This window comes from Ursus arctos, unplaced genomic scaffold, assembly GCF_023065955.2.
Source record: "Ursus arctos isolate Adak ecotype North America unplaced genomic scaffold, UrsArc2.0 scaffold_18, whole genome shotgun sequence".
Classification (NCBI taxonomy): Eukaryota; Metazoa; Chordata; class Mammalia; order Carnivora; family Ursidae; genus Ursus; species Ursus arctos.
In genome coordinates this window covers 47,806,667-47,831,467 of record NW_026622852.1, presented here as the reverse complement: position 1 = coordinate 47,831,467, position 24,801 = coordinate 47,806,667, and the positions used below count along the sequence as shown (strand labels likewise).

Sequence of the window (24,801 nt, the reverse complement as noted above, 5' to 3'; positions counted from 1 at the left end):
GGCCCCTGAATCCGTCTGCTTTGGGGAAGCGTCCTAGGATTTTCTGCTGCTTGCCCTACAGTTCTCTTTTCCTGCTGTGCATGGCTGCACCTGAAATTCGGATTCACTTTCTCTGAGGGACGGGGCTGGACGTGGCTGGCAGGGCCGGTAGGGCTTCTGGGCAAGGTGAGAAGGGGAAGCGATCCAGAAACCAGAGTGATAATAAAACAGCTCATGCTCACTGGGCATTTTCTCACTTCGGATGCTGCCGTGGACCTCTGCAGGAGCCCTGGGTTTTCATCAGCCAGAAACCCCAGTTTTGCAAATGAGGAAACTGAGGCACAGAAAGATTAAAACATTTCCCGGAGCCACATGGTAAAGGAGAGATTTGGGGACTCAGACACGGGCGAGGAGACGGCGCCCTTCATCACGGCACCGCACGGCCTTCTGGAATCGAACACAGTGAGCAGGGAGACAGCACAGCCCCAAATCCAGTCCTCTCACTCAACAGATGGGGAAACGCAGGCCCAGAGAGGGGTGGGGGCTTCCCTGAGGTCACGTGGGGTGTGGGCCAGAGCCCAGGGGCCCTAGCCCTCCGCCTTCTGCTCTGTCCTGGGATTCAGTAAGGCATCAGAAGAACGAACGGTCACGGGAACATCCCTTAGACCGTTGATCTGCTCATTCTGGGCTCTGCAGCCCCTGCGAATGCACCAGGGTGGGGGTGGCGGGGGAGGCCCAGTCGGACACCAACAGTGTCCTCCGCACACACTGTTGAAGAAAGGTCTTGGGCATGGAGTCTTGGCTTTAATAGAAAGTTCAGAAACTCGTCGTTTCCCCATTAGTCCCGCCATGCTTGAGAGCAACAAGCCGGATGTCCCATTTCCTGTGTGTGTATGCCTGGTCGGAGGTATAGCTTCCGGGGAAAGGCAGGGGAGGAGGGAGCCTTCTTACCGGAATTACCATTGTTGACGGTGGGAAAAGCCCAGAAGGTTGTACCCGAATGCTTCGTTCTGGAGATAGGGAAACTGAGGCCCAAGAACGTAAGAACCTGTTCTCCGAACTTGTCCAGTGCGCCGGACTCACGACGGTTGTTGGGTTGGTTGGTTGGTTGAAGGGATAAAATTACAGAATGTGTGAGCTGGCAGAAATCTAATACGTGCCCTGTCCACCTCCCCTAGTTGTGTAGATGAGAACCTGAGGACAGTGTGGTGGTGGGTGGGGGGGAGGGTACTTTCTGAAGATCAGAGCCCTGAGAAGAACTCGTTTTTCGAATCAATGTACAACAAAGACCACTGAATGTCACCTCTCTGCCAGCTGATTGAAGATGAGTCTTCCATCTCGTGGCGAGGCGTGTATGCCTATGTGTCCAAATATAGTGGTCAGTGTCCCAAAGGAGACAATAGGGTGCTACAAGGGACATTAAGACTATAACGGGGAGACTTCCCTTGGGGAATAACATTTTCATCGAAGCCTAAAGGAAAGGGGAGGTGCATGGGTGTGAGGGGGCAGGGAAAGGTGCCCCAGACAGAGAGAAGAGCATGTACAAAGGTCTTGAGGCAGGAAGTGCCTTATTTTACAGATGAGGACGCCAGAGACCAGAGATTGGCAAGTTACCTAATTTAGGGCCTCAAAGAATCTTCCTGTCCCCTCCCTGCCTTTTCTTGAAAACTTTTTTTTAAAGAAAGAGGCAAGAGGTAAACAACTAACTGAACAAAGGAGTTAGTGGCAGAGCTGGAATTATCAGGAACCCCCACCCCCAAGCCTTCATGCCAAAGGAGTTTTAGAAAACCCTATATCTGGTTATTCCCTAACTGTGTGACCTTGAATAAGATAGATAGCCTCTGTTTCTTCATCTATGAAATGGAGCCCACCTTCCGGCTCTGAGGATTTCATATGGACTCCTATGAAAGAGCTTTTTGCTGGCCAGTGTAGGACCTCAGAGCTGGGAGTCATGGGGCTGCTGGGCTCCCCTCCCCTGCCTTTTAGGGCCACCTCTGAACCCTGGGTCTGAAGGATCCTCTCTTCACCCCACTGCTGTACCGTAATCCTGAAACCCACCACTCAGCATTAACTGCCTTTGGTACCACTACGCTCCAATCCACCACCAAGACACACATGGATCTTGAACGGTGAACTTTAAGATACAAAGGAAGAAGCTTGTGAGCACCTGCTACGCGCCCAACATCTCAGGGACACTTTACACTTTACGTTTAGCCCCCCCAACAGCCCTGCAAGGTGGGGCCTTTCTTCCCCTTGGTTGGTAAGGACACTGCCTGAGGTCACATGGCCAGTGAGGAGCCGCTGTGGGTCACCCTGGCCTCCTCATCCTATGCACATGGCCTAGGAGCCAGGAAAGGTGGCACAGTTGGCTTAGGATAGAGGGCACCCTGGCAGGTAGACACACCAGCTGCCCTCGCAACCAATATCCTTTAAATATTTGGTCAACCATTATTTGGAGTGGGGGGTGTTAGAGGAAATGGATTTGCAGGGAACACAAATGGCAGGACTCTTCTGGATTTGTAGTTCTTTCTGCCCAAGAACGTTTTCCAGAAGAAGCAGAAGGGATAGAAATTCACCAGTAAAGTCACTTTCCCGACTGCTGCGTTAATGTCCTGAAGGGGCTGTCCTCCACTTTTCTGTAACATTCTTTCCCTCTTCCGTATGCATTCGAGCTTTCCCAAGCCAGACAGCTTCTTGGGAAGCTCATTAGGGGATTATATTCTGGTTCTGTTTTCATTTGGATTTATTTAAATACAGGTGAGAACAACTAGTCTTAAAAGGGGGAAGCACTCCGCCTGTCGTTTAGTTTGACTGAGTGGCTTGCTGTATACTTGAGTTGGCATTCTTGAACTTGGTTCCTTTTATTAATTAAGTACATAAAGTATTGCTTCCATTCACATAAAAGGCAATGATGCATTTTTGGAAAGTGTCAGAGAACCACCAGATTTATTTAATTAAATAGCTTTTTGTCCAGTTTTGAAAGTAATTTGTTCTCATTGTAGAACATCTGCAAATGCGGAGACGTGGAAAGAATAAAGTGATGGCTCTCCCACACTCTCATCACACGATTCACCGTCATTACCATGTGAATCTAGTTCTGGCCGGTATCTTTTTTTTTTTTTTTTTAATCTTGGTGAAATATACATAATGTAAAATTTACCATTATAACACTTTTTGGGTGAACCATTCAGTAGCATTAAATCCATTTACATCATTGTGCAACCATCACTACCGTCCATCTCTAGAACATTTCCATCCTCCCAAATGGAAACTCTACTCGTTAAGCAATAACTACCCACTCCCTCCGCGCCCCAGCCCCGGCAACCACCACTCTACATTCTGTCTCCATAATTGGACTACTCTAGGCACCTCATCTGAGTAGCATCATCCAGTATTTGTCCTTTGGCATCTGGCTTATCTCGAGGGGCATAATGTTTTCAAGGTTTATCCCTATTGAAGCAGACGTCACAACCTCCTTCCTTTCCAAGGCTGAATAATATTCCATTGTATGTCTATACCACACTCTGCCAGTCCATCCATTCATTAATGGACATCTGAGCTGTTTCTACCTTTCTGGCTCTTGTGAATAATGCTGCTGAGACATTGGTGCACAAATTCCTCTTCAAGGGGTGCCTGGGTGGCTCAGTCTGTTAAGCATCTGCCTTCAGCTCAGTTAATGATCAGAGCCCTGGGATCGAGCCCCATGTCTGCTCCCTGCTCAGGGGGGCTCTGCTTCTCTTCCCTCTGGTCCTCCCCCAGCTTGGGCTTACTCTTTCAAATAAATAAATAAATAAAATCTTTAAAAATAAATAAATAAAAAACAAAACAAAACAAAACAAACCCAAATACCTCTTCAAGTCCCTGTTTACAATTATTTTTGGTACATACCCAGAAGTAGGATTGCTGGATCATAGAATTGGATGTTTAATTCTTTGACGACCCGCCATACTTGTCTGGTAATTTTGATATATTTGATCCAGAGTTGAGATTGTAGTCTATGTGCAATTTGGTATCTGGCTTTCTCATTTAATTTCCAATCTTATTAACTGTTCTTCAAAAACAATGTTTTTTTTTTAAAGGTCATGTAATATTCCTTTGCATTGCTATCCACACGCTTCCCCCTCCACTCAACTGATTTCTGCTCTGCAGCAAACGATTTTAAATTACAGTGGTAAAATGAATAACGCTGGTAAGCAGCCCCATGCGGTGTCCATACTTGTTTGAGGAATACTCCACAAAAGTAGGCTGCTGCCTTTAAGGAATTTAAAAATTTCTCCTTGGGGATTCGTGGATGATCATCCAATTCAGTGGTTTTAAAAGTTCTTTGTAGCCAAGGAAACTTTACTACAAACAAAATAGCACACAGAAGCACAGCATAGGATAGCAGACGGGTAAAGGGGAGACGATCTAAGGAAGCAGGGATGGGGGCTGAGGGTCCTGCTCTCTCGGCCTCCCCATCTTCCCTCTGTGGTTCCTGAGGGGCTTTGGGAGATTCTGGGGTTCTCTAGAACACTGTTTGAAAACCACCAGGGTGACCCAGTGCCTTTATTTTAAAGAAGAGAAGACATCTTGAGCGAGGAAAGGACTTTCTGAGGTCAAGTTCATTTTTGTACCCATCCATTTTTTTTTCTCAACACATAGCACTTAATCCCTGCATGTTGGAATCACTTAGGGAGCTTGTTAAAAATACAGTTTCCAGGGACTCTTCTGGATTCCAAGGCAGGAGATGTGGGGAGAGACAGCACTGGACCCCTTGCTCCATAGCTCACACTGGGCTCGGTGGGGTGCTCCCATTCTAGCCCCCTGCATTTGCACATGCTTGTCCTTCAACCCATGGATGGTCTTCCCCATGCACCAAAGCCCAGTTCAAATGGAGCCCCTTCCTCTGTGAAGTCTGGCGCACAACCCTGTGCAGGAAGCCTTCCTCCTTCCTCCTTCCTCTATAGCCCCAGAATAGAACATCTCCACTTGCACTGCCTTCTTTCCACTGTAGGTAATAGTTCATTGCTTCCAGGCCTGCCTCCCCCACTAGAATGTAAGCTCCCTAGGGAGCCTGTATAATTTCTGCATTCCTTGAAGCTCCAAGCACACACTGGGTGCTTCGTGATTCTTGATTGACTGGCATCGAATCTGGTACACACCCCATATCTGGAAGATAAAAAAAAATCAGATAGCCAGCAACTTATGGAAGGTCATATAGCCCATCGGAGCAGTGCCAGGACTGGCACTGGGTGTCCTGAGGCTCGGCCCGCAGCACTGGCCACCTGCCAAGGAGGACAGCTGTCTGGTCTGGACGGGGAGCACTGGCCCCAGCTGCCTTATCCCCGAGTCCAATAATAGCCCAGGTTTTCTGAAATCTAGAGAGCTCTGCCTGGTTGGTGACTCAGCATACAGGTTTGGATGCCTGAAATTTCCTTTATAAAACTTCAACCTATAGAGGATGGGATATCATGTTAGTGCTATTAAGACTGAGCCAGGGCACAGATGCTAAGAAAGCAAGTCTAGTGGGGGATGGCCAGCTAGTCTACCCTCAAGGATGCAGAGCTGGGGTTGGGGTCAGCCAGCATTATATCCAGAGGCAGCTGCCACAAACCCTCCTGGCATTCCAATTTGTGGTCCACAACTGATGCTTTCCTAATGAGCACACTGGACACTAAATTTTTTTTTTTAATTGGGGAAACAAGTGACTTATTTTTTATGAGAAATTGTTATACATGGGGTCATACTGTTGAAATCAAAGTATTTATGATACTTGTGTATTTATGATGTTCAGATGGGCTAAAGTAGCTATGAACCACTCCCCACCCTTGCACAAAGATGGTATAGGGTCCCTTACTCTGCTTACCCTGTACCAGCCAGAACCTCTGGGTCCTGCCTCTGGAATCCAGGCATCTGCCTCCACTATGGACTCCTTTGGAATCTGGGGAAGCCTATAGACCCCTTCTGAGAATGTCTTAAAATCTAAAAAAAAAAAAAAAAAAAATGAGATTATGGAGGAAAGGATTCAAGCTGAACTATAGTTATTAAAATATTAATACCAGGGGTTGAATTTCAGCTCAGCCAAACTGAGAGGCTTCTGCATCTGCAAAATGGGGTGATTCCAACACCTGATTCACAGAGTTGAGTGAGAACTGAATAATGAGTGTAAAGTCCTTAGAACACAGCCTGGCATGTCGTGTGTTCAATAAAGAGTAGCATTTGCTACTGCTGCTACTACTACTATTAGTTATTATATAATGTACTTATTCCCGCTCTTCAGGAGCTCATGATCTGGACTAGGAGACTATGTACATGTGAAATAGTAATTAAAAGGAGAAGTTAAGTGCAGAAGAAAAGCGTGATAAAGGGCCAAGGGGAGCTCCAAGGGAGGGACATGGCTTCTGGCTGAAAGAGTACCACCAGGTAGTGGCTGAGCTTTTGGGCCGGCCAGGCTCGGATAGTTCTGGCTCTGGCTCTGACCCTTAGCTGTCGGAGCTGGGCAAGCGATATCATCTCTCTGGGCCTCAATATCCTTCACTCTAAAGTCGGGTATGCTGTGCAGGATGCTGTGAGCTCCGCCTCCTCGCTGCCTGTGATGATTGGTGAGTGGGACCATGTGGCCGGCTCAGTTCCAACCCCAGGAGGCTCCCAGTGCTGCTTGGCACCCTGTGTCCCTATCCCTGGTCAGTGTCTCCCCCCCTCCCCAGTGTCCCTGGCATCTGCTGCTAACCTGGGGGGCTCTCAGGCTGCCCTCTCACTTGCTCTTATCAAGAGAGCTTGCTGCTTCATAGGAAAGGGCGTCTGTAGACAACAACCCACTCAGCTTCCTTGTCATTGCTTTCAAATGTAGGTGAATGTTCAGCTGTCTTTGGGACTTGAGAAAATTTCTCCAGGACTAATTAGAGAAACCTTCTTGCCTCCGTCTTATTCGCGTGTGTTCATTCAGGGCTCTTAGTGATAAGGAGGGTGAGGTTTTGACAGGGAAGAGGGTAGACTACTACCTCGAGAATCTCCCACTCTGTGTGAGATGGGCAGCCTATCCATCAGGATGGAGTAGGTTATACTGCGTGCAGCAAGAAGCAGCCCCTCGAGGCTAGGGACCGAACCCATGAAGGTTTATTTCCTTCTCTAGTTCATGTAGGCATCCTGGGCCAGTTGGGGGCTGTGTCCCTCACTCAAGGAAGCAGGCTGCTGGAATGCCTTTTTTTTTTCTTTTTCTTTTTTTTTTAAAGATTTTTATTTATTTATTTGACAGAGACAGAGACAGCCAGCGAGAGAGGGAACACAAGCAGGGGGAGTGGGAGAGGAAGAAGCAGGCTCATAGCAGAGGAGCCTGATGTGGGGCTCGATCCCATAACGCCAGGATCACGCCCTGAGCCGAAGGCAGACGCTTAACCGCTGTGCCACCCAGGCGCCCCTGGAATGCCTTCTTGAACGTACTCCATGGCACAGAGAAAAGAGAGCCCCTAGGCGGTCTTGTCCTGGCAGTTGAAGAGCCTACTTTTATCATCTTGGTCAAACTAGTCACTAGTTCCCAGCCACAAGGGGACCAAGAATTGAAATCCTACGTGAAGGTGGAGAGCTGGAAATATTTGGTGGAACAGCGTTAGTGAGATCTCAGTGGGCTATTCCCCTCTGTGCCTGGGTCGTGCAGACAGACAGAACAGCCTATGGACTTTCCACTAGGAAACCACACTGAGCAAAACCCCAAAGCCACCTCTCAGCCCCCGCACGAAGCAGAAGCACAGAGAGGCACACACAGCTGCTGGCATCTCTGGGGGGAACAAAAGCAGAAGCTCAGTGACGAACGGAGCCGTGAGGAGGGTGGGCGATACCTTCTCAGAGCTCAAGGCCCTCAGCTCATGACCAAGGCCAAGGCAACGGGGTTAAATTGTGGTTTTCATGCCACATTCTTCATAACAGATCCATGTGATGTGGCCTCCGTGGAGCACGTGTGGAGGTGTTTTTGCTCCATCTGAGCTGTTTTATGTTTCTGCTTGAGTGAGGATGTTTTTTTTCTGAATTGGAGGCCTCCCTTAGCTTCAGCCCATCTGTGCTCACCTTTTCCCAGTGACATTTCTGGGCCCACGTCAGGAAGCCCACCGTGGCATCCCCAAATCGTTCAAGAGCAGTGGGACCAGGGGAAGGGAAGAACGCTGATGTGGCCATCTCTGGCACAGGCTTCTGGAGTTTTCTTGGCCACAAATAAGGAAACTTGGGAAGAAGACCCCTGACTGCAGCCTCCAGCCCCTCCCTGAGCCCTTCGATTTCCTGTGCTGTGGTTTAGAGGCATCTCGTCCTGGAGGGACGCCAGACACCTGGGTAGCAGCCCTGGTCTCCTCCTGTCATTGCCCGGTGGCCCTGGATCAGTCACTTCCCTTCCTCAGGGCCCCAGTGTTCTCATCTACAAAATGCAGCAGCTCAGAGGTGGGGGGGCATGCTAGAGGGTAGAGTGACCTTGGGTAGTAAGGCAGTTCCTGCAGCCACGTGGGCAAGTGGCATGTGAGATTGTTGTCCGAGTCCTCCAGAAATCCATGGAGCTCAGAGTAAGGGAGGGACTGAATGTTGGGGAGCTCCTTTGTCTTTTCTGTCTCAGGACATTCACCTCAACCACAGAATGCATTTGGTGGCATGATAGTTGGATTCTGGGCTCAGCTTCTCACCAGAGCGCCACGAGAGCGAGGCCATGTAGGCTAATCCTTGTAGACCTAGCAGGGCTGAGCGGTGCCTGGCGTGTGACAGGTGCCAATATTGACACTAAATCGATACTTATTTAATGAGTGAACAAGCAAGGGAATACATCATTCTCTTCAACTCTGAATCAGTGACTTTCAGACTTCCTATGGGCCAGGAGCAGGTTGGAGAAACACTTGGCTCCACCCAAACCCAGCTTCCAGTCCAAGTTGAGTCACCTTGGGCAAGTCCCCAGATTCCTCTGCCAGTGGAAAGAGCAGCAGTCACCCTGTCTCACGGGCGAGGGAGGCATCAGCAGGTGGGAAGATTTGAAAATGCCCCATTCAAAGGACGGGCTGGTTGTTTTAGGACACAGGAACATGGCGGACTCTTTGGGAACACAGAGCCTGTGATGCCGGAGCCTGTGAGGTGGAGGGTTCTGGAATAATCATTATTAGGAATTAAGTAGCTGCCATCGGGCCCTTGTTGCAACATCAGGCCCTGTGCCAAGCACTTTATGTGCACCCTCTCATTCACCATGGTTGAAGAGAAAGGCATTGTTACTCTCATTTTACAGAGGAGAGAAACCAAGTCTCAGGAAGCTCGCGTGATTTGCTCAAGGTCGCGCATTTAGTCAACACCAGGCCTGTCTGACTTGAAGGCGGGCTGTACACTCTGTGCCATGCTGTCTCCTGCCACTGTGACAGTGACTCACAGAGGACACGGTGCTTGTCTCTCAGACGCCAGTGATGACCATGCCAGTTCCCTTTTCCTGAGTACCTGCAAGGGGCTGGGAGCTTTACAGATGTTATTGTTCATCCTTTCAACAGCTCAAGGAGTAAGGAATTATTATCCCTACTTTACGGATGAGTAAACTGAGGCTCACAGAGCGCGGAGTGACTTATCCAGGGTCAGAACAACAAGAAAGTAGGTGGGACTGGGATTTGAATCCAGGCCTGCCTATTTCAAGAAAAAGCCATCTCCATTGTGATCTCAATTAAGAGGCATTTTGTTTTGTTTTTTTAGCTTACAGCTAGGATTCCTGGAACCTCATCTTTAGAGATCAGTTCTTGGAAGTCAATTGATTGTCAAGTTCTTACAAGAGTCAATTTATTACAAGAGACCCAGGAAAACCTAGTAGAGGGAAAAAAAAAAAAAACAAGACAACCTCAGGATTTTCCAGTAAAAATTTTTTTAAAGATTCTACTTATTTATTTGAGAGAGAGAGGGAGAGTGAGCATGGAAGGGAGAGAGAAAGAGAGAGGGAGAGAGAACCAGTGGGAGGAGAGGCAGAGGGAGAGGGAGAAGCAGGTTCCCCGCTGAGCAGGGAGCCAGACACGGGACTCGGTATCAGGACCCTGAGATCGTGACCTGAGCTGAAGGCAGATCTTAACTGACTGAGCCATTCAGGCGCCCCATTTTCCAGTAAACTCTTAGCTTCTGAATCCTCCTAGCTGCACAGAGGAAGCAGGCAGAGCAGAGATACCCCCCCCCCCCCGCCAAGGCAGTAAGGGGGACAGCCGGAGGGCAGCAGCGGAGCAGAAAAGCATCTGGAGGGGCTGGACTTGCACCACCTCTGAGCAGCCGTAGGAAAGACTCGGATGCTAGAGGGGGGGATCCTAGGGGACCCGCAGGTGGTAAACACAAGCCCTGGATTCTAGCTGGAAGGGATCTTGAAGAGGACTTCATGAACTCTATTTTATGGAGCCATTTCTACATAGAGTGACCCTATAATTTATCCTGCAGACTGGCACACCTTTGAAAGTGAAAGGGGGCTCTAGAACGTGAACCTGTTAACTGCCCCACAACACATGTAAGCCAGAACTGTCCTAGGGAAAGCAGTTCGTACGGTCACTTGATTTTATAGGGCCTTTCTTACCAACGACACCAGGCAAAGGCAAAGACTGTAGACAGGCAAAGCACAAGTAACAGAAACAGGAGGATGGTAAAAACGAAAAGAAGGAACAGGACACAGACCCTGAGGGAGAGAGGAGTGCTGACTTCTTTCTGCCAGTGGACGCGGGCACGGCCCAGCTCTGTGCCAAGGCCAGCCTGGGTAGCCTGATGGCAGGAGCAGGAGCTGACATCTATAAATAGCATTTGACATTTGTAGGTGCATTCGTCTGTCTCACCGGACTTGGACTTGAAAAGTGCAGACAGTGGGTCTGATTCATGCTGTGCGTGGCCCCGTCCCAGCAGTCCCCGGTACGGAGGAAATGCCCTCCAAATGTGTATCACTGGAATAAACGCTGGTGGGCACGCTTTGCTGAAGTGTGCCAGGGAAGATGGTATTTTGCTTGCAGAGGAAAGAGTGGGGGGCCCTGTCTCGGAGGACCTGTCAGGTTCGATGGGGGAGGCATGGCTCCGTGCACATGGAGAGCTTGCTTATTGGCTGTGTGATCTTGTCCATGTTAGTTAACCTCTGAGCCTCAGTTCCCTGCCTGGGAAATGGAGAGCACTGTCACTGATCAGAGTAAGGATCAAATGAAATGGTATATGTAAATGAATGGTGGGCTTTATCGTTATTAATAACGTTCTAGGAAGCAGAGATCAGAGATCAGTTCCACACTGAAAAGATGTGCCTTAAACCATCAGAAAACCCTAGAGATTGGGCACCTGGGTGGCTCGGTCAGTTAAGCTTCTTCCTTAGGCTCAGGTCATGGTCTCGGGTCCTGGGATCAGTCCCACATCAGGCTCTCTGCTCAGTGGGGAGTCTCTTTCTCCCCCTCCTTCTGCCCCTCCCCCCTGCATCTGCACTCTCTCTCTCTCAAATAAATAAATGAAATCTTTAAAAAAGAGAAAAGTCTACAGATGAAGCAGAGTTCCCCGTCACTAGAAGCCTTCAAGTAGAGGCCAGAGGCCGTGTGGCACGGATGCTGTAAATGGGCGAACGCCTTTGGGAGGTAGGCCGGCTAGCGAGACACTGGGTGCGTGGATAGATTACCACTGGCATCAAAGCCAGAGGGACTTGAACTCCTGCGGATGAGAGTGACTTGTTTATTTCTCTCATGTCACCTGGCAGTCGTCAGCCAGCCAGGGGAACACACACAGGGGCAGCGAGGCTGGGACTGGGAGCTGGCCCCTTGAGAGACAGGCTCTGCCTTGGAGTGGAGAACAGGACCCAGGCAGAGGCCAGCCTGAAAATGTTCCCTTCTTTTGCCATGTAATGCTCCCTTGGTGGTTCCAGGGCCTCCCATCTTGGCTGAGGGAGGAGAAGGCTGCTTAGAACTTGCCTCTCAGCAGTTCTGATCTCAGCAGATAAAGCCCTGGATTAGGCACACCTGTTGGCTCTGCGCTCCCCCCCCCTCCAGTGCCCTTCCTCCAGCCAAAGGCTGGGGCCTCCCCTTCTGTCTCTGGTCTTGGGAGCCCTCTCACGGCCTATGGCTCTGAAAGCACCCAGCGCCCCTCTGCAGGGGTCTGCGGCCAGAGTCTGTGGCTGGGCTTGAGGGGTGCCGCGTGCCCCCCCAGAGCTGGGATGCAGTGCAGAGTAGGAGACACTGGTCCAAGCTTTTCATCTGCCAGAGGGTGGAGGGTTGGGGGGAGGGGGAGCGTGGGAGCCAACCCCGCACATGCAGGGAGGCAGAGCCAGGACCAGAACCTCCGTCTGCTGCCACACCTCCACGCCTGGCACTCCTTGGTGCTTCTCAAGACAGCAGCAGCCCTGCCCAGGCACATGTGTGTGGCCTTCTCCTCTCTGCGGGTGGCCAGGGGCCCCAGAGGTGGTCAGACGAGAGAGTGTGGCCCTGAGCTGGGAATCCAGACGGCCGGCCTCTGCTCACCGCCCTCACCTGGCTGTCTTGGCTGCATGGGGTCCTGGTTCCCCACCTCCCTCTGCCTCCTCCAGGTGCCCCCCTGGTTTCAGGGCAGTGCCTATTAGGGACGCCCCGCTTTGCCCTCTATGCTTCTCTGCCTCAGCACCCCGTGGACCTGCCTGCTCATGCCTGCGTGCTGGCAGCTCCCAAATTGGACTCCTCCCGGCCTCGCTCTCTCTAGGACGCCCCTGCAGAGCTGGCTCCAGCAAGTTCTTAGAACTCCACGCATCTAGGGACGGAACTCACCAGCTCCCCCTACTCCCAGCCCTTGCACTGCGTTCTTCAGTGGCAGCAATGCTATTCCGCTCTGCTGCTTCACCCAGAAACCCGGCACCAGCCCAGAGCAGGGCTTGCAAACGCCAGCGAGTGTCCGCATCACCAGACTCCTCGTGCCGACACTCACGCTGGGCCCACTGGACACCCTCATCTCTGCCTCGCTCCCTCCATCCCACTGCTTGCTGCTACTATTGCTCTTATCGTTGCCATCCATTTTTTAGAATAGTTAACATGTATTGAACGTGGAGGTGCCAAGCCCCGTGCTAGGCAGGCATCGTAGCCTAGGAAGATGCACGGGACGTCAGCTGCTGTTTCACTTGGGTCCAAAACACATGAAAGTATCTGCCCGTAGACTCAACATTCTGGTAGAAGAAGAAAGATACTTAAAAGATAAATAAGGGGGCACCTGGGTGGCTCAGTCGGTGAAGCGTCTGCCTTCGGCTCAGGTCATGAGCCCAGGGTCCTGGGGTTGAGCCCTGCATCGGGCTCCCTGCTCAGCGGGGAGTCTGCTTGGCTTCTCCTTCTCCCTCTGCAGCTCCCCCTGCTTGTACTTGCTCGCTCTCTCTCTGTTAAATACATAAATAAAATCTTTTTAAAAAAAAGATAAATAAGGAACCTACAAAAAGAAAGCCATTCTAAATCTGGGAATTTCTCCCCAACGAGGTGACACTTAAGCAGAGTTGAAGGAGAATGTACTTCATGTCACCCAGTTTGCTCTGTCCCTCACAAGCAGGGATGTCTTTTGTGACTGCCCTAAACAAGATTCGGATGAAGCAAACACTGACAGCCTGCAAACACTTGGTCTGTAGGGTTCTTTGTCACAGACACATAATCCTCACACCTCCGCAGAGGTCATCAGGGTGGGATCTTGACCTTCATTTTTCCCAGCCAGAAGTGGTCTTGGGTGCAAGGCCAGGCCTTCCCACAACTGGGCTGCAGCCACGTTGGCTCATTTGTTAGGTTTTTTGCCTCTCAATTCGGGAGTGACCACAAGTGTGTGCTCCTTGCTTTGACAGTCTGAGCAGGACAGTACGTCAGGGGAGGAGGAAGATTGTGTCGGATCCTTACGAGTTGAATTTGCGGCCTTCCAGGTTTGCACGCTGTGTTGAGCTGCCCTTAACCAGCCTGCAGCCTATAATCCACCGGCCTGCACAGTGTCCCCTGGAGGCAGCTATCAGAGAAAAGGCAGCACTGGACTCACCAGCTAGCGACCTTCAGCAAATCACGGAGGCTTCCAGAACCTCCCATTGTTCCAACCACTTTGTGGGTGATCCCGAGGGTCATCAAGAGAGGCTGCTTTGTCAGCTGTGAAGTGGGACCCCCGTGTGACCTGTGAGAGGTGCTTGCTTGTGAAAAGGGATGAGTTTATCTCAGCATCCAGCCTCTGTTTTTGTCCCCTTTCGCATTGACCATGGCCCTGGGTTTCTGGATCATTGAATGCAACAGATCATCCCTGGACTCCTAGTGAGATGCTCAGTGATGCTTGGTATTGGGGTGGGGAACCCAAAAGAAGGAAAAAGTAGGGCCTGCCCCTGGTTCTCTGGCCCTCAAGCCAGGGGCAGGGGAAGACCGAATGCCCAAGAGAAGGCAGGCTTTCAGGAGAAAGTTTTCTGTTCACTCTTGGTCTTAACACTCGCATGGAACAGGCACATTCGTGACGGAATTTTCACAAAGTGGACACACCTGGGTAACCACGACCCAGCCTAAGAAACAACATGACCGGCCCCACAGGAACTCCTCCGGGCCCTTCCCAAGTCTCAGCCACCCCCATGCTAGGTTCTAGCACCTCAGATTGGTTTTGCCTGTGTTTTTGAACTTGAAATAAACGGACTGACCCAGGGCCGCTAGCTTTCGGCATTACGTGTGTGCGACTCTCCTGTTGCCATAGCAGCAGCCGGCTCATCCTCACTGTTGTGTGCAATCACACTCTGGGACGGGACTGAGCTGCTCTGAGCATGGGCTTTGGGGTTGTTTCCAGTGTTTGCTGGGCGATGAATGTCCCGGTCTGTGTGTCTTGGTGAGCTCACGGGCATTTTCTTTTGCATCCAGAGCTAGTTGCAAGGTGCGCCTTTGTTCGGCTTTCCTAGATTTAGGCATGTTGTTGGGACTTCCAGACACTAAACACTGTGGCCCACCAGCTCGTGCCCCCAGAGGAGGGGGTGTGAAATTTTGCTCAGAACAGCAGTAAGAGGCTAGATTAGGCATCCCCTTGACCGGGCTCCTGGACTTTAGTCCCCTCTCCCAAGTCTGGGGTTTCCAGACTGTCCTCCCAGGAGGCATGTGGGGCCCCTTGGGAGGGCTGGAACCAGGGTGGGGGGGTTGGGGGGGGATTTGAGCTTCATTTCCCTGCCTCAGCCAAAGCATTCTGTGTGCTCTGTTTTGCATAGTGGGGTTCTGAGAATGACTTCCTGTGGGTTTGTTTTTTTTTTTTTAATAAAAGTTTTAGCTGTTTCGATGTTTGAAAATCCACTGCTCTAAGGTCCTTTCCAGCTGGAAAATTCTATTTTAGGAGCAGGAGGTGGGTGTGGGAAGGGTTAAGCATTATTCAGCCAAAGAGCAGGGCCGGGCCTCCGTGACCTTTTAAAGTTCTTATAGCTCGGTTTTCGATGCGGGAGATCTCATAACATTCTATAAAAATAGCGTTCAAACAAAACAACTTCCGAAGTTCAAAAGATGTGGAGAAGGGCTTAACCTTGAGGAACGTCTAGGTAGCATTTCGACAAGAGTCTTGAAGACTCTCCCCTTCGCCCACCCACCCCTGCATTTTTTTTAAGCTCTCCATTGGCTGTTCCTTATAGTAGTCACTTGGGGATGTCTGGGCTCAGAACACTTCCCATTTTTGCGAAGGAGTGGGTGACGTGGGTGGCCTCTGGGTCCCTCTCAAGGGTGGCGGCCTTCCCTCCTCCAACACCAGGCCTAGTTTGGGCCTGTAGTTTCGCTGGGTGAGGGAGGCCCGGCCACTCATGGGCCCAAAGAGAAACGTCTCTGCCTTGGCATGTAGCTCTGAGTCAACAGGCCTGATAAACAGCCCATTTCCCGGGGCCAGCAAGGAACAAAGCCCCTGGCTGCTGCGGGATCTGTCTACCCCCCTCTTCCTGAAACAGCTGTTTATTCTTTTGACAGGAGTTGGAAGGCAGCACCTTCCCTTCCTCCCAGCCTGCCTCCTTCTGCAGAGCGGAGCTCCATAAGAACTTTGTTGTTTTGCCTTTTACTCTGCGGGGAGAGAAGCAGACGATGAGGTATGTGCAATGTTGAAATGATTTACTTCTGCCTTGTGGGGGTCACTGGGGGAGTGGTGAGCAGGCCCCAGCAGAGACCCACCTGGAGGAGGAAACTTGCTCTCCCCTTAACCTCTTGCTTGTGCCCTCAGTAGTCCTGGAAGAAGACAAAGTCCTTCTCTCCCTGCTCTAGAAGCAGGAGCTGGTAGGATGCTGGCTCAGGGGCTCCCCCCTCAACCCCCCCCCCCCCGCCCCCGCTGGCAGGACCTCACGGGGCTGAGCTGGCTGGCTGGCTGCGGCCTGGGCTTTTCTCTCTAGGATTCCCAGTGACAATGCAGAGGCCGGAGGACTGGGGCTGGCGTTGTGGGTGGACCCAGGGCCCTCCCACCGCAGTGCAGACACTTCACCTACCGTATTTCTCTCTGGGGGAAACCCTGGCCCAGTGACTCTGGGGCCAGGCGGCAAGGACAAGCTGGCCGGATCCGGGCTTTAGAGTCCTGAAGGGGGTTCAGGAACAGGCACCATGAGAGGCACTGCAGAAAACAGGTTGTTCTGTGTGTGACGGCTGGAGCGACAATTAGTCGTGTGTTTAGTCTGAGACCTGACTCTTCGTTTCCTCCGCCTGTGTTTACTCTGACCCTTATAATGGAAAACATCCCTGGAAACAGCCTTCTGTACGCTTTTATCCCCCCCTACCGATTGTCCCATGTTTCTTCCAGTGGGGAGTGTTTCCCTGGAGCATGCCCCATTGCAGCGGGGTTTTCGGGTCAAGTGGCCCTCCCATCCTCGCCCCCAGACACTGTCCTCTTCTGAGAGTGGGGCCTGGGGGGCAGAGACTCTGCTTTTCAAACTCCCCCTCTGGGTGAGCGCGGTGACCTCAGTCTGCGTTAAAGCGGTTTCCTCAGCTAGAAGCCACTACTCTGGCCACGATGAGGGATGACCGAGGCTTAGTGGGTGAGGAAGGCCCCACCGGGCACATGGGAGGCGCCTGGAAGTGGCAGCGTTGTTGAGCCAATGCTCACCAGCCAGTCCAAGGAGAAGCCAGCCCCCTCGGTGAGTCCAGCCTGTGAGTGGCCGGCTCTGGGTCAGTTGTGACCCAAGTGATTTTCATGTGATAGTCAAGAGAGACAAAATGAGAGGGTGTGTCAGAGAGACCCAGGTGATTTTAGTCCATGGATAAGCCTTCATGCTTATTGAGAGAAGAGGGGCTAAAAGGGTGGACACTGAAGCCCAACCCGCTGGATCTGAATCCCATCTCTGCCACTTGATGCTTTGTGACAATGGGCAAGTTACTTAACCTTTCTGAGCCTCCATTTTCCTATCTTTAAAACGGGGATGATGCGAAAGTGACTTCACAGGGTCACTGTGAGGTGCAGCTGAGACACTAGTGGTCAAACATTTGGCCCAGGGCCTGGCCTAGTTCAGCTGGGGGGCATCCAAGTGTCAAAGGGCCGGGAGCTCACTCCATTTTCAGAGTCCTCTTCAAGGAAAAGAACACAGAGTTGCAAATACAATATTAGCATGGAAGTGAAGATTAGAATGTGAGAAGAGATAACGTAACAAATAACACTGACAAATACTTCAAATAGGACTAAATCCAGGAAACAACATCATAATAAAATGATGTGAAAATCATATAAAGATGATTAGTCTGACTTAGCTGCCTAATGCATCTGTCATACTCTGCGTGGTCTTGGATTGCCTCTTTATCTGACGATTTTGCAGTATCATTTTCAATAGAGACAAGGAATGAAGCCATTTGGCCTCTGGCACGGTTAACTAACATTGCTTTTTGTTACTGAGCGTTTAGAAATGTTTCTTCCAGTGTCACAACTTAGTATTGGTGATGCCACAGCTGTAAATCTCTTGGCCGTTTCTCTCTCAGAGGACCCAGCTCTTTGACCCTGGAGGGGTTAGCGGTGGGGTACAAGGTGGCTGTGAAGCCTGGATCACTGTGACACCTGGGTAGGGTACAGAGCAGCATCTGGGTCAAGTTCTTCCCCTTGGGACCCAAGTGGGAGTCTCCTGGGCACTCAATCAGGTCCATCTGGGGCAGGCTGTTACTGGGATGCAGGTGGACATGCAAGGAGTAGGGTCAGTCCCTCGGCCCCACGTGCAGCCCCAGGACAGCCCTCAAGGCTGGAATGATCCCCCCGGCTAGGGGTAGCACTCCTTGCCTCAGGAAACATATGGGCCTTCCTGACCCACTCCCCACCCCAATGATCAGGCCCTGGCTTGCAAGGGGGAATAGCTTCATTAGCTTCTGGGTAAGTCAGCCTCTGCACTCAGTGTATGCTAGTTGATGCTCCCACCGCTCACTGCATGCTGGTTAGTGCTCCCACTGCTCAGTTGGTGCTGCCACTGCTCAGTGTGTGCTGGTTAGTGCTCCCACTGCTCAGTTGGTGCTCCCGCCACTCAGTGTGTGCGGGTTGTGCTCCCACTGCTCAGTTGGTGCTCCCACCGCTCACTGCATGCTGGTTAGTGCTCTCACTGCTCAGTTAGTGCTCCCGCCACTCAGTGTGTGCTGGTTAGTCCTCCCGCCGCTCAGTTGGTGCTGCCACCACTCAGTGTGTGCTGGTTAGTGCTCTCATTGCTCAGTTAGTGCTCCCGCCACTCAGTGCGTGCTGGTTGGTGCTCCCACCATTCTGTCGCCATGTCAAAGAATCCCTGTGGGCCATGGCAGCAGGTGCTCCCCATGTGTCTATGTGAGCTGCCCTCATAAAATGAGACAGCTAGCCCTCTGCTCGATTGCTCTTCCACATCCTGGATCCATCAGGAAAGACAGTCATGGAAAGTTAGGTCCAGAGAACTTGTTTCATGGATGGGGAGACAGGCCAGAGAAACTCGTGATCCTGGTTTACAAAGCCGGCTTTGTGTGGGAGCTGGGGCCCACCTGGAGGTCTGCGACACATAGGAACCTCGTCTTCCTCACGTGTCCACCTTGAGCACTGGGCAGTGGGGACAAATGTGCTGGGTAGCTGGATCCTGAGCTGGGGGCAGTGAGAAGGGGAGGTGTCATAACGGTCACCGACTGGGGTCACCATGACTCTCCCGTGTGATGCAGCCCTGGAGGACCCAGACTCTTCTCTCAGATAAAGTCACAGCTCTACTTCAGAGCCACGCATTTCAGAAACTCCCGTGAAACATACCGTCATCATGATGGCTGCCGTTTGTGGAGCATTCGCTGACCACCAGGCGCAATGTGCTTCATAGACACCATCTCCTTTGGTCCTTTCTCAAGAACCCTGGAGGAGGGTGTTTAAAGTTCCATTTTGTACATGGAGTAGAGGCTCTGAATACTTGCTCAAGGCATCCGTCCAGGAGCACTGATTCCAGAGTCTTCATGCTGGCCTAGTTTCCACCTGGATTTCTGGGTCTAGACATCACAGTGGAGGATGTGGAGGACTAAAGAGGGTTTTGCCCAAGGTCATGAACACCCAGTAGGTTCCTGTGCCCTCCCCTGCCCCTCCCCTGCTATGTTTTCGTTTGCAACACTTGTCACTACCTGACCTGTAGCATTTTTGAGTCTCTTGATTGAATGCAGTAGTCCAGAAGCGACTCAGGCTAGCAGGGCCAGCCTCGTGCGGAGGCTGTGGCTGGGTTCCTGGGTTTGGGGGAGGAATCAGAGGCAGAGAGGCGGTTCTTTAGGCTGTGGGAATGTCTGGTTTCCCTCTGCCCGATGCCTGTGCTCCTGAGATAATGGCTTTTCCAGAGCTTCTGAGTGCTCTGTTCCTCAGCTGAGATGTTCACCTTTTCCCCTGACACAAGATGGAGAAAACACGGTCTATCAGAATTCCTTTCAGAGAGGAATTCAGTTTGGAAGGAATAACTTGACTTAGCCCCAGTGGGGTGGAACTCCAGAGATTCTCCAAAGGGGGTGTATGTCTGTGTGTGTGTTGTTCTGTGTGGGACAGGATGGTGGTGGGTAGGGAAGAATTAATTTATGGGCCGCATGGAGAAATCCATCTGACACTTCACATGGGAACCGTTGGGAGGACCGGACTCTACTAGGAGCCCAGGGGCAGCCCGTGCATGGGGTTGGACAGACTCGGGGGGAAAAGTCACAAGTGTGACAAGAGGGCCTGGGAGATGGTGGGGGGATTTGGTAGAATTGGGCCTGGCTGAATCTTCTGAAGGATGGCGCCTAGGTGACCCAGAGTCACACTCTCCCACATGAGACAGGGTGGCAATTTTCAGCAGGGCCCAATTCTGTGCTCTACCCCTTAGAGGAAGGAATTCAGAAGCAATCCCACATTTCCTTCTTGGTGGGGAAGAGAGCCAACTGCCAACTTTCAGAATTACCTAGTTTTGAAAATTCTGAGACAGAAACCAAAGAGAAGGACTTGTAGACTACACCGACTGCCAAATGCCTCATTTTGGTCCAGAGAGAAAATTTAAAATGTCTTAAAAGATCAGTTGGCCACCCTGCCAGCCCTTCCTTCCCCGGGGACTTGGAGCCCAGATTCCGGGACGCCCGGATACGCCCGTTTCTAGCGTCCTGCTCAAGGATGGAGTATTGGCTCCCTGGCGCGGCTCGTGCTCAAAGGCTCCAGCAAGAGTGATGACTGGCCAGTATCAGCTGCAAGCTGTCCGTGAGGTCCAGAAAGCAACAGGCTTCCAGAGTCGCTTCTGATGCAAGTTTCTGAAATGAAGAAAGCACATACATATTTGGGGAGGTGTGACTGACTTGGGCGCCGCCGGGTGTACTGGCAGTGATCCTTCTCCACCCCGAGAGTTTGGGTGTTTCTTACGCTGGGAAACAGTTGGCGTGGGATCCTCAGCAGGTGGGGCTGGTGGAGCTCTGGATGCTTGTGGCCGTGTTGTCACTTCCTCCTCCGCACACACCGGGTGTCAGTAGCAGGGGCCCGGGCTTGGGCTTGATCAGAGAAACCCCACTTCCCAGGAGCTCTTCATCAGGCCGTGCCACGGAACAGATGGAGGGACCTTCAGAGTCCCTCATTTGCACTTATTTGCACTTCCTTATTAACAACACATTCTTATTCCTTTTCTTCACATTTGTTTTGAGCTCTTCCTAAGGACCCCTCTTGGTCGCGGTCACAGTCACGGTGCTATCTCACGGGAGCATCCCAAGAGCCCATTTTATGGATGCCCATTTTAAGAAGTAGCATTTGGGAGGAGCATTTATACAGTGCCAGGCACAGTGAGAAGCATTTTGTGGACATTGTCTCTTGTCATCCCCATTTTCATCCTCATTTTAAAGATGAGGAAACCAGTTCAATTAGAGATCCACAATCCCTTTTCTGAAACCCCAGGGCCAGATATGTTGGAATTCAGAATTTTGGGGTGTGGATAATATATCACATATTAGGCAACGCCCCAGTGTAGCCACATCACTTAATAAGATACATCAATGTTGGTGCAAAGAAGTGTTAAAACAGTCTCACTGAGTGGGATAAAGATTATAGAGAGCCTCCTGTCAGTTAGGGCCCTGAGGCCAATGGAATTATAAAAAGACTTTTGGTTCTCAGAGGTTTTCGGAGCTGTGCATGAGGACCTGAGGACCTGCCCCAAAGTCAGGGCTCCCCGGCTCCGTGTGCATCCGCACTGGCACTCCGATCCACGCGTCTCTGGGAGTGAAGACATCGCCTCATTATAAGAGGTGGCTACACTCCCAATCTAGATCTTTCACTCCCAAATGTGGGACTTTTCTTGTACTTCTCATCCTTTGGACCCTGTCTTCATCCCTTGGGAAACTCTCATCACCTCCCCAGTGACAGGGCTTCCTTGACCACCCAAATTAAAGTACTTTCTAACCTGTTATTCCCCACCCAGCACCCTAGCCCTCTTCAACCACAACTTCATGCAGCAATCAAGACATTTATGTACCTACTATGTGCCGATTGACTGATTGATTGATCGATCGATCACCTGTGGGCATGGTGGGGAAAAGCTAGATGGGGTTGGGATGTGGGTGAGCCTAGACTTTAAGGGACCAGGGTTGTCTTCCCCTCTGAGGATGGGACATGTGGTCAATATATCAAAGGCAGCAGAGCTGGAGAAGGAATGGTTCTCCATAATCTGAGTTGGAAGGCAGCTGGAGCCCATGGGAACCATTTATAGCTACACCTTCACCAACCCAAGTCCATGACAGACCCTGTGGTCAGTCAGTACACTTCCTGTCTGAGCGCCAAGATGGCCTCAGCATCCTTCCCCACCGGGGAGCCAGGTCAATTCATTAAGTTAGCCTAATTTGCCATTGCAAGCCTGTTCAATTTAAGGTAGAACAGACTCCTTAGCTCTGGTTAAATAGTTATAAATGTTTCTCCTTAAAGGGTGGAAGCCTTGCTTAGAAACCATATCTCACCTTGCACGTATTTAATCTATTTTTTCCTTTCCCCTTTTTTGTTTCCCCAGGAGAAAATAATGAATGTCAAAGGAAAAGTGGTCCTGTCAATGCTGGTTGTCTCCACCGTCATTGTTGTGTTTTGGGAGTATATCCACAGGTAATTGGGGGTGTGGTGTCCACCTTTGACCTGAATCTCCTGCTTATCTGCCAAGTCACCAGGTTGAAGATGAAATTGAGGTTAACTGAAACAATGAAGAGGACAGTCCACCCTTCCCGTATCCCTGAGCCCTGGACTATATTTAAAATCATTAGATCTCCCAGTACCTTCTGGCTAAATTATCTTCCTTCCTGCTACATTCCTAATGTCCTGATTTTTATAACCTTGCCATGATGGGCAGGCTATATCCAGAAACAGAGAGGCCATATTAAACCCAAAATGTGACTTTAGATGATTTGAATGATGAGCTATGGGAATTACCTTAAGAAATTTCAGACAGGAATTCCATTAGAATTCCACCCTGAATTTTGCAAGTCTAAAATATTTTCGGAGTTTTAAAGGAGCAACTCAAAGTTGTTGACTTTTGCTGTAAAATCCACTCCGAGTGGCTGATGATTCATTTATGCCTGGCTACAACGCTTGAGGGTGTTCTGTTTTGTTTTGTTTTTTTAAACTCTGGAAAGCAAAATGAATTAAACATTTCTGGGTTTTCAAATTCATCCTGTGGATTCACCCCAAATATATGTGCTTCTGTGCTTTGGGAAAAGACAGTGTCTCAGAGGTTCCAGCTGGAGAGACTCCTGACAGAAAGAAGTCTCTGCAAACAGCTATAAAAATGCAGGATTCCTTGGACTTAAGAGGCACTGGGACAGCTCTGCCTTGATCCAGAAAGTCCACGACACAGCTCTGGGTAGGGAGAGCTGCCTTGGCACCACGGCTGTTTGCACGGTGGAGTGCTTTAGTAGCCCCCAAGTTAAAGATGACAGCCTGGATTAACATTTGAATTCTTCCAGTTCTTAAATTCTAAGATTTGATGGGCCAGTAAGACCATCCTGGCTACTGAAAAGGGGTCTGTGCAATCAGTGGGAGGAGGACTCCCCAGAATACGGGAGCTCTTATTCCCCGGAGTGCAGCATAGATCTAGTGGCTTCTGGAGCATTATTCATAGCTCAGTTTCACAAAATCAAGACAAGCTAGAGTGTGATCAAGTTCAAAGGGTCTACACCCATGGCTTTTGAAATGAGGAAACTGGGGGTACTTAGTCCTAAGACGAGAGGATTCCGAGTTGGGTGCAGGGAGCCTGGGATCCCTTGGGTACTTGAGGGCAGAGGAAAGCCTGAAGTCTGGAGCTAGGCTGTCTGGAACTGGTCCTCTGTCACCACTTACCTCCTCCGTGACTTTGGGCAACAGAGGACTCTGTTCCTCAGTTTCCCTCTCTTTAAAAATGGGTGATACTAGTACCTGCCTCATAGGTACATTGTGGGGAGGATTAAATAAGTTATTGCATATAAAGCATTTAGGGCAATGCCTGGGACTTAAAAAGCACTCAGTAACTGCTAACTGCCATCATCATCGTCATCACCATGGTCATCATCTGCTCTAGAGGGCAGACTGGGACGGGGGGTTGTGACAAATAGAAGGAAGAGCTCTAGCAGTTGGAAGACGCCCAACAGAAGAACAAGCAGTCCTTGGGGTCCCTGCCCTGAGTTGAGACGCTTGTGCAGATAGCCCGCAAGCCCTGAATGCTTGATTGTTTAAGTTTGGCGTTTTGAATCTGAGCCAGAGTTGTACTTCCATATTTTGGGCGGTTCGCAGAATTAAAATATGGAAGCCAGAAGTCCAAATGTGGATTTTGGCACCGACCTCCCATAAAGAGGGTTACTTTGCAGTGCCGGGCACTCGCTGAACAGTAACTGGAGCAGGTTCTGGCTGCTCTTTGGGACTATGGTCTGGCACGCAGACTCCGGGCACATCATTCTTCAATGGGAGGAATCTACTGAGTGCCTGCAAGAGGCATAAAAGGCAGCAGATCCTTTGGCACCTCGTGAACTGGCCACGTGATGGCTTGAGGTGAGCTGAGGGCACCAACCTGAGACAGGTGGACAGTACTGAGCTTAAAAAGGATTTTACAATAACTAAACAGAACACATCAACTGACTAGGGATATACCGTGAGCCAAGCAGAACTCCTACCCTCAGGGATTATGATCTAGATGGGGCAGGAAGATATGCGTACAGATAACCAATGCTAGAAGTAGAGAAAGAATATCAGGGTAGAGAAAAGGAACTGTCAGAGTTGAGGCGGCTAAGGTTATGTTTGGCTTGAAGGGGGATCTATTTTTTGCATGGATTTACAATTGTTTATAGAGCCCCTTCTATGTGCCAGGCACAGTGCTAGGATCGCATCGAGAAAGGCACAGAAGAGATGGCATTTGAGCTGTGCCTTGAAGCATGAATATGTGTGAAATGTCATATACCGCAGAGTGGGTATCACTGTGACAGTTGAGATGCTGAAGGATGCTGAGAGAGGAGGGTGAGGAGGGGAAGAAGGAGAGGTTAG

General features: G+C 50.6%; 1 protein-coding gene and 1 long non-coding RNA gene across 3 annotated transcripts in view; one reads left to right on the top strand and one right to left on the bottom strand.

The window, feature by feature from the left end:
- Window positions 1–24,801, top strand: part of GGTA1 (glycoprotein alpha-galactosyltransferase 1 (inactive)) — a 55,859-nt gene that overhangs the window by 12,584 nt on the left and 18,474 nt on the right. For both annotated transcript variants that reach the window (XM_026513891.4, XM_026513892.4), the window contains exons 2-3: window positions 15,843–15,958; window positions 22,313–22,401. In XM_026513891.4, coding sequence (XP_026369676.1) covers window positions 22,322–22,401 — 80 coding nt within the window. In that variant the 5' untranslated portion in view covers window positions 15,843–15,958; window positions 22,313–22,321. The remainder of the gene's footprint in view (window positions 1–15,842; window positions 15,959–22,312; window positions 22,402–24,801) is intronic.
- LOC123001885 (uncharacterized) overlaps window positions 1–24,801 on the bottom strand; it is a 43,184-nt gene that overhangs the window by 8,331 nt on the left and 10,052 nt on the right. The window contains exons 2-4 of the long non-coding RNA XR_008959972.1: window positions 13,126–13,285; window positions 5,825–5,940; window positions 931–5,127 (exon numbers count right to left, since the gene is read on the bottom strand). This is a non-coding gene — a long non-coding RNA (uncharacterized LOC123001885). The remainder of the gene's footprint in view (window positions 1–930; window positions 5,128–5,824; window positions 5,941–13,125; window positions 13,286–24,801) is intronic.